The sequence below is a fragment of the Haliotis cracherodii genome, unplaced genomic scaffold, assembly GCF_022045235.1.
Source record: "Haliotis cracherodii isolate W230 unplaced genomic scaffold, xgHalCrac1.p SCAF_10, whole genome shotgun sequence".
Lineage (NCBI taxonomy): Eukaryota > Metazoa > Mollusca > Gastropoda > Lepetellida > Haliotidae > Haliotis > Haliotis cracherodii.
The window spans coordinates 27,961,649-27,970,360 of record NW_027266265.1 but is presented as its reverse complement, the minus strand read 5'-3'; the positions used below and the strand labels follow the sequence as shown (position 1 = coordinate 27,970,360).

Here is an 8,712-nt window from a genome sequence, read left to right as displayed (position 1 = left end):
CGCGCCGTCAACTACCCGGGACAGCGGCACTTCGGCGCCGGGCGACTTCAACACCGGTGATTGTCGCGCGGGTTTCTAAGTAAGAACTCATTTAGCTACGTGACGTGTGTGTGTATGTCATCTGTGACGTCACAATTGATGACGTATTCCTCAATATAAAGCACACAGTCTTGTAAAGTTATTAACAACTATCGTCGGAGTTCCTTGTGTAGATGTGTACCCGTCGATATATGGAACGGACTCTAACACTACCATCGCTCCCCTCCCATGTGTCAGACATGCCGATAGGCAGACATCAGACAGTACGAATGAGGAATGACATTAAAATCATTTGTCAACCAAAGAAATATTGTTTCGATTTTTTTGCATGGGTGTTAAGTGATGTTGCGAATAACGTGAACATAGTCACAGGGAGCATATTTTAGCATCTTACGGGGCAAGAGTCCATTGGCCTATATATCATGATATATAAAACCTAGTTTCGTAGAACTAGGCCTTCATAGGGCTCTTTATGTGTAACAGTGAGGTTGAAGCGTGGAAATTGGGGGCATATATATATATATATATATATGTTTAAGGTTAATGTTACGGAAAGATTGGATGGAAAGACAATAGAAGTAATTGACCACTAATGCTTGTATCCTTGTCGTATATGCATACAAAATGTGGATGTTGGTACTGTTCTAATTTAATATATTATCATTGTGTTGTAGCCATACCAGTAAATGATATAGGTGGACTGTGTGTATTGATTATTTATAGGGACATAGTTGTGAGCAATACTTGAATTCTTATGTACTAACACAACGCATTATGTGAGCTATGGCTGTTGACTGATAAAGGCTAGTGGACACGCTTGCCTCGGGAAGATGATATTTGAGGGGCACATACATACATACATACATACATACATACATACATACATACATACATACATTTTGCATGAGTAAACGCAATTTCCTGAAATAACCGCATTTTTTCTTTGAACTTTTAACTTTTTAAATTTTTTAAAGTGTTTTCAGAACATTAGCTAAATGTACATATACCCCAACAATTCTTAGATAGTTTCATATTTATGTATGTTGAGAAGGAACGCATTCGGGGAAAATATTTAAAAGGAACAAGTGTTTCTTTTATCATGCAGCTTAAACTCTTTATCAATGAACATTCAAGCAGTTTGTTGATCTCACACAACAGTCTGATCACGATTTATGTGACTAAAACTTTCAACATTCGTACTAAGTAAACGTTACGTCACATACACACACACACAACAACAACAAAAACAAAACAAACAAACAAACAACAAAACAACAAAAACCTGTATGCATCCTGTTATTACAGGGGAAATATGTAAAATTATGCATCTGAAGTTGGTGGTCGGGTAGACACTTTCTTTTTCACATCAACACCGATGTCGCTAACATTTGGCCGTATGTTTCTGCTTCATAATCCAATAGTTTAGCGAAGATACTCGACCCTTGATTAGCGGTAGACCTCCATTCCCACTTCCAATTATATATACACCTGGAAGTGCATTTTCCGCCCACAATGATATATACACTGCCAAAGCTGAGCCCCACCTTACAACTTTGGAAACTTCCTGACGGCGCCGCAGTGCATCTCCCCGAGGCAAGAAAGTCGGTTAACTCTCTTGCCTCGGGAAGATGCCGCAGTGGAACACGGTCGTACAAGTCGGAACCGCTGTAGTAGATGTAGTAACGCAGGTGATGGAGTCGCACTACATGCACGCTGGCTGACACGTTGTCGACTTGAATCAGTCTTTTTTCCTTCTTCCGAAACATATTACAGTAAAATACGTTTATAACGAACACTTTTATAACGAACTGACGGATATTGCGAACTTAATTTTTGGTCCCGGCCATTTGCTGTATAGATGTTGTATATATGCTTATAACGAACTGCGGTTATAACGAACTAAAACGAGTGGTCCATTTGAGTTCGTTATAACCGTAGCTTACTGTACATCCTAACTAAGTGTTATATTTACGGAAACGTTTTCTTTTATTTATCAAATATACTCCACCTTCGACAGCACAATGTACCAAGCAGCGTTTCTACATTACGTATCCATTTGGTTAGGTGTCGTCAGTTTCTCACCTTCATTTAAATGTTTAGAAACAAAAGTATCGTCCACACTTTCAGAGCACGCGTTCCCTCGAGGACATAGGCGCATATGAGGCGAGTTCTGTTTTAATTAGGTAATCCCTAGTTACTAATACCTTAGAACTTTTCACGGCGGCCGCCCGTTTCTAAGACAGGCTGATTAATGTCCGTAAGCCTGGCAATCGAGACCAAAGCTTAAATATGACAAGTAAACAAAACGGTAATCGGGAGATTATGTCGGTTTAATTACTTACGAAAATAGTTGTTATAGCGATGAACGGTCGCATCCCGACCACTAATACACCACGTTATTGTTAATATCCAAGTGAACTAGAATATGCATTAAATTAACATGTACGAGATAGTCTATGTCACGCTACATTTATTCACATGAATTATTAAAACATAATATATTGAAGCATTTACAATAATAGTTTGTATTTAACATACATTCATAAAAGTAGTCATACCTCTAATGATACAAAAAGTGGGAAAACTTCGTTTAATACGACACTAGAATAAAAGAGCACATCTATATTTGTAATAACCTTTCGTTAAATGTGTTTCATATTTTTACAATCAAAATGTATGCTAAAAATGTGCATATAAATATTCTATAGGTTTATTGTTCTTATTTGTACATCCCATGTTAGTCATATAGATGTCTTAATTCCATTCAGATGTTACATTCACATGCGTATGTAAATAAAATTTTACTACTATCTCGTGCCATCTCCATGTTTGATAGTAAATGAATGAATGAAAGCTACACTGACGACCTCAAAGAACTTCCCATATTACCGCAGCAACCACGGTCAGAGGTCATACGCAAATGACAACAAACGGTACGCGTCACAACCGGAAATACACTATGCCTGACATACAAAGTAGAGCGACAACTAGTTTCTAAGAACATTATATAAAATACCTTTTTACATCTTTTTATTAGCAGAAATTACGTAACATATTCATCCATAGTTGATGTAATAAAGCAAATATATATTGAATCGTTATTCGCGATTAAAGCGATCGTTGTGCTTCCTTAGCAACGCGCAGTAATATTACGCAGGGATTTGTCCCTTGACAACTACACTTAGACACACACCACACAACGGATCCTTCACTTGACAACTTGGTGATCAAGAGAGAAGTGGCATATAAGGGCTAGGAGCAAGAAGTTCGGTAGATATTCTCCTGTAAAGTCCCTTAGCATCAGTCGAAATGTTCAAGAACACATTTCAAAGTGGATTCTTATCCATACTTTATAGTATTGGAAGCAAGCCTCTACAAATATGGGACAAAAAGGTGAGCAAACCACTAAATGTGTGAAACAGTTTTCCCATGGATACAGATGGATAGCAACCGGGAAGCTAGTCGATTTCTCAGTCTATGTGAACATTTGTGAAATGACAACTATTTATACAACAATTTTACGATATCTACAGGCGTTAGGTGGATTTATGTTACATTTTATACCTACCATTTTATTATATTAGCGTTGATTTGTGACTCGCTCAGTTGTTCTATGCCGTCGGTCTACGCCTGTCAGTAACTGCAACTTCTGTTATTTTATTGTACGTGTCTTGTTTGGTATTCTTTATGGTTTCGTCCAACGCCTCGACTGCTTTTAAGTTGGTACGCCTAACCTTATGTGATCATGAAGACTTACATTTCTAGCATCAATATTTTGGTTCATCTCAAACTCCGTTTTCATAGGATCGTTTTCCCTTACCACAGTCTTTTTATGTCGTTATTTATCAATATTTATGAGTAGCAGTGTTAACAGATAGCTATGTAATTAATATGAAGTGATTATTTTAGATTAAAAGGACGGTTGCTATGATATTTTAAAATTGTTTCATTTCAATACACATCAAGTTGTCCGCCATTTTGGATTGTTCACTGACCTATTTCGCCAACTAATACATGTGTTATTATATTTCAGGTCCGAAATGGGCATATCAAGCGTATCACAGACAACGACATCCAGTCACTAGTCTTAGAAATTGTTGGGACAAATGTCAGGTGAGTTGTTTTTTCGGAAAGCGGAAATAATTATATTCTTTGTACCGGTGCCACATGGGAAGGGCGGATAACTCTTACGTTCGTATGCGCTTTATCTAATGAAAGAAACGTCATAAAATATCCATTGTGACTCAAAATTGGCAACAAAACGTATCACACTAGTCTTCAGATAAAGTATTGATCCGATATTCATTCTTATATTGAAAAACAACAAAAAATATAGTAAGTGGTGAAGATGTTCATATGTGATATCCATAATATTTATGTTTTCTCTCTCTCCCTACAGTACAACGTACATCACATGTCCAGCAGACCCCAAGAAGACCCTGGGTATCAAGCTTCCTTTCTTAGTGATGATCATCAAGAACTTGAAGAAATATTTTACATTTGAAGTTCAGGTAATGAATCATATTGGTTTTTTTATCACATGTTATGAAAATGGAAAACAATTTGTCATTATATGAAACAATTATAATTAATTAAAAATAACACAAAGGCAATATTAATATTTATGCAAATTATTGAGATGTATTTCAGTCAACTAAGTCTTCCTTTTTGTGCTATTCAGGTATTAGATGACAAGAATGTAAGGAGGCGCTTCAGGGCTAGCAATTACCAAAGCACCACAAGGGTGAAACCCTTCATCTGCACGATGCCCATGAGATTGGATGATGGCTGGAACCAGATCCAGTTCAACTTGTCAGACTTCACCAGGAGAGCCTATGGAACTAACTACATTGAAACTCTTAGAGTACAAGTAAGTAATTCATCATTTATCAACCATTACAGCAATATCATTTCCCTGTGATCTGAAATTCAGTTCTTTCCCTTCATGTTTTAGGTAACATGGGAAGATTCTCCTATAATATTTGAATCTGAGAGCCCCTAAATCTTTAACTTTTAACATTATTAAACAATAATATGACAAAGACACCTTGACTACCATATTTAATATCGAACTGTGAGATAAGATGAGTTTAGTGTGAATGAATTATTACCAAGATAACTGCTTTCCGATAGACGTTACTTATGTGTTGAGAGTCACTATTATATGTTTATACTTGTGTTTTCAGATCCATGCCAACTGCCGTATTCGTCGAGTGTACTTCTCCGACAGACTGTATTCCGAGGATGAATTACCAGCAGAATTCAAACTTTACCTCCCCGTTCAAAACAGCAAGAAATAACAAGCCCGACCTTGGAAGTAACTCATCATTGTAAATATCTATATGTTACTACTCAAACTGATCACAATGGAACTACAATGTACAAAGGATTCTTGGAGCCAATGCAAATGCCATTGTGCTTGGCTAATATACATTTTAAGTTACACATATCTCGGGGAATATTTGTTGAGAATAAATGTGTCACAGAGGAGTGCATTGTTGAACACAAAACAACTGTAATGAAACAAAACAGGATAATACTTTTTTCGAAAGGACACTGTCTTTTTTAGGCAGTGACAATTGGCATGTTAAATTATTTCGCTGCACACAACCACCACTGTGAAGAATTTGGGACAGCTGAACCTCAGTTCATACTTGGCGTGGCGCAGCAAGCAAGATCCAGACCCATATTGGTGACAACAGTAGTAATAGAAGCCTATTTTGTCGGTTCAAGTTTGGGGACAGTTAAAACATTTTGTTTCATCTGTATAAATTTTTCATGGATTTTATATTGTTTACAGTGAAACACAGATTGAGTTGTTGGGACCTGTTGCAATATGCCAACACAGTAGTCCCTGTTATCTATTTGCTTGAAGCTTCCCAGCTCCTCATTCTGCTTGTTCGTTAAGGATTGATTGTGTACAGACTGCCCTGCCCAGTAGGCATGATGTATCTGCATTTGGAGGAAATGTCAATATTGAATTGTAAATACCACTTCCATAGTAATAAAATGTTCTATTGCCATAATTAGCATCTCTTATGTCTTTCTGTTTATTTCAATGGACTTTTGTCACATGTGTCCACATAACCTGGAACTCTCAGGGGCTAGAACTTAATGAAAAGCTTTACTAGCCTGGGTGAAGATAACATGCCCTTGTAATGTTAGAACCATAGAGAAGTTGGGAAATTTGTACTAGCCTGCAGGAATTTGTATTAGCCCCGGACTAGCAGGCTAGTCTTCTGTTCTAATCCTGAACTCTGATTATTTGTAAGGGTTCAGAACAGTATTGGTATTCATAATTTACTGTTTTGATTAATTGCATTTGGCCAAGATGCAGGTTTATAAAATATTATTATTTTTTCTAATATAAAAAGCAAGAAAAATGTTTGAGGTGGGTTATATGTATACATTATTAAGTTTGGTTTCCTTTTCTGATTTTAATTCAGTAGGGAAGAGTAACTTCAGATTATGTAACTTGTCATATGAGTCCGTTCAGTAGGCATGCAAAGTGATTCTTTGTTTTATTGGTGACCGAGTTTGTAGTTAGATGTATCCTCTCAATATGATTGGAGGAAAGGGGCACATAAGAGTAAAATGAATGTCTCCAGTTCATTAATATTGAGGCAGATATGTTCTTGTTTGGGAATGTTGATGTGCACCAGTTCCTGCATTATTCACTTATGGTTGTCATTTGTCTACTTCCATTATGATCAATGGCTGTAGGATGTAGAAACTGAAACTGAAATATGACCATATGAGCATCTGTACTCCGAGCTGGATCTTTGACATAGTATCTTGATTTCTGGGTTAATAAGTTTTCTCAGCATAAGAATTTATAGATTCTTTGGAATTTCAAGAATAATAATAAATTGAAAATGAAAACAGCATGTTCTAGATTTTCAAAACAGAGAAAACATTAGTTACCATGGTAACTGGAAACCTGAAATGTATCGGTTTCCTCTTTCTCGTCACTGCCTGAACAGACCTTGCTAGGCAGTTAAAAGAAACCACTTGCACTACCTCTTGCATTCTGTTGACAACATGTTACAAATCCATATAACATATCAACCATTATTACATAAGCTAAAAGTGTTCAGGGCTTTCAGCAAAACGTATAGCTATATGAGTGCTTTCTTTTCCTTACCAAGGATATTCCAAGTCATACTTTTTCAAGGATATTCCAAGTCATACTTTTTCACATTCTCTGAATTTTCTGATATTAACAGCCATTTATGTTACAGCCATACAGCATGGCTGTATCCTTATATTACTGGGTTTTAATTTAATAAAATAATCTTTAGTTTGTGTTTATTTTTGTTTGCCTATTTTGGCTGCCATTTGGAAAATATGACTGAATGTTTTTTTATGGTTTCAATTGTACTCAAAAGAAGGTAAACACTCAATTCTTTCATATTATTATGGTTATCTGTCATAGCCATTTAACTATAGTAATATGAAAGAACTGGCTGTTCTTAAGCCTCGTTTGAGAGGTATTAAGGTAGGTTGTGTGTTAATCAGCTAAAATTAATACAGTCTGAACAAAGGTTGATAGCATGTGCAATAACCCTGCTGTGGGCAGGATGGACCAGGTCAAGTAATGTAACCACTCCAGACTTAGATGAAAATCAGATAAAGGTATCTCAATTCCAAGGGATATTTAGAATATAGTTAGCCTTCCAACAGGAACATCCTCATAATCCAGTGTGTTATATCTGGTTATGTTATGATAAATGCTGTTCACCAAGCAGTGAATGGGTACCCAGTAGGATAAAATGGTGACTATTAACTTTTTAGTGCTTCAAGGACAGCTGTCATTGTATACTCCCCAGGGTGCTGAGAATATAATTGAGTGAAATGGATCCATTGAACTGGGTAAATATTCAATGTGTGCTTTTCAGCATGAAAAAGCCCCATACAAATGGATTATTATTGTTGTTGTTGTTATTATTATTATTGTTGACCGCCTCCGTGGTCTAATGATAGACTGTCCACCCGGAGAGTGGAAGGTCCGGGGTTCGATCCCCGACTGCGTCATGCCAAAATACGTTAAAAGATGGTACTTCTTGTTACCCTGTCTGGCGCTCGGCATTAAGGGGCTTAAACAAGGACTGGTCGGTTCGGAGTCAGTATACTGTGTCTGAGTGGGGTATTCATGTTAAACTGCGGCATGGTATCTCAGTGAGCTATCACTATAAATTGGCATCAGTCTGGACTAGTACAAGCAGCCACACACACACACATACACATGCATGCACGTCGCTATATAAGTGCAATAATCTTGGACGCGACGTTAAACCCCATTTCACCTCACCTCACCTATTATTATTAGTGCAATGACTGGGGACATCAATCCAATCCAGATAGTCCTGTGTTCAGCCACCCCAAAGTCATGAGATGGGGTATCTAAATAATAACAGAATAAAGAACAGAATTATACTAACTATGACATTTCCCTCCTAGAAAACAAAGAAGTAGGACAAGGGTAAAGGTTAATCAGTTTCACGTGCAAATTCTTTTATATCAAAATTCCCAGGAAAGCACTTTATATGTGCCAGATCGTGTATGGTAATAGAATCCAACAATGGCACACAGGTTTGTTCACGTCAACAAATATGATAAGGATCAACACGTAATTCGGTGATGCTGACCTGTTCCATTATGTGAGTTCATACC

The 8,712-nt window shown here is 37.0% G+C and overlaps 1 protein-coding gene across 1 annotated transcript; it reads left to right on the top strand.

Moving 5' to 3' along the window:
* Positions 1-3,208: 3,208 nt before the first annotated feature.
* Positions 3,209-6,065, top strand: LOC139448481 (cilia- and flagella-associated protein 20). The gene is made up of 5 exons (XM_071230030.1): positions 3,209-3,432; positions 4,073-4,152; positions 4,439-4,550; positions 4,721-4,909; positions 5,226-6,065. The coding sequence occupies exons 1-5, from the start codon at positions 3,349-3,351 to the stop codon at positions 5,337-5,339; spliced, it is 579 nt and encodes a 192-aa protein (XP_071086131.1). The 5' UTR covers positions 3,209-3,348; the 3' UTR covers positions 5,340-6,065.
* Positions 6,066-8,712: the final 2,647 nt, after the last annotated feature.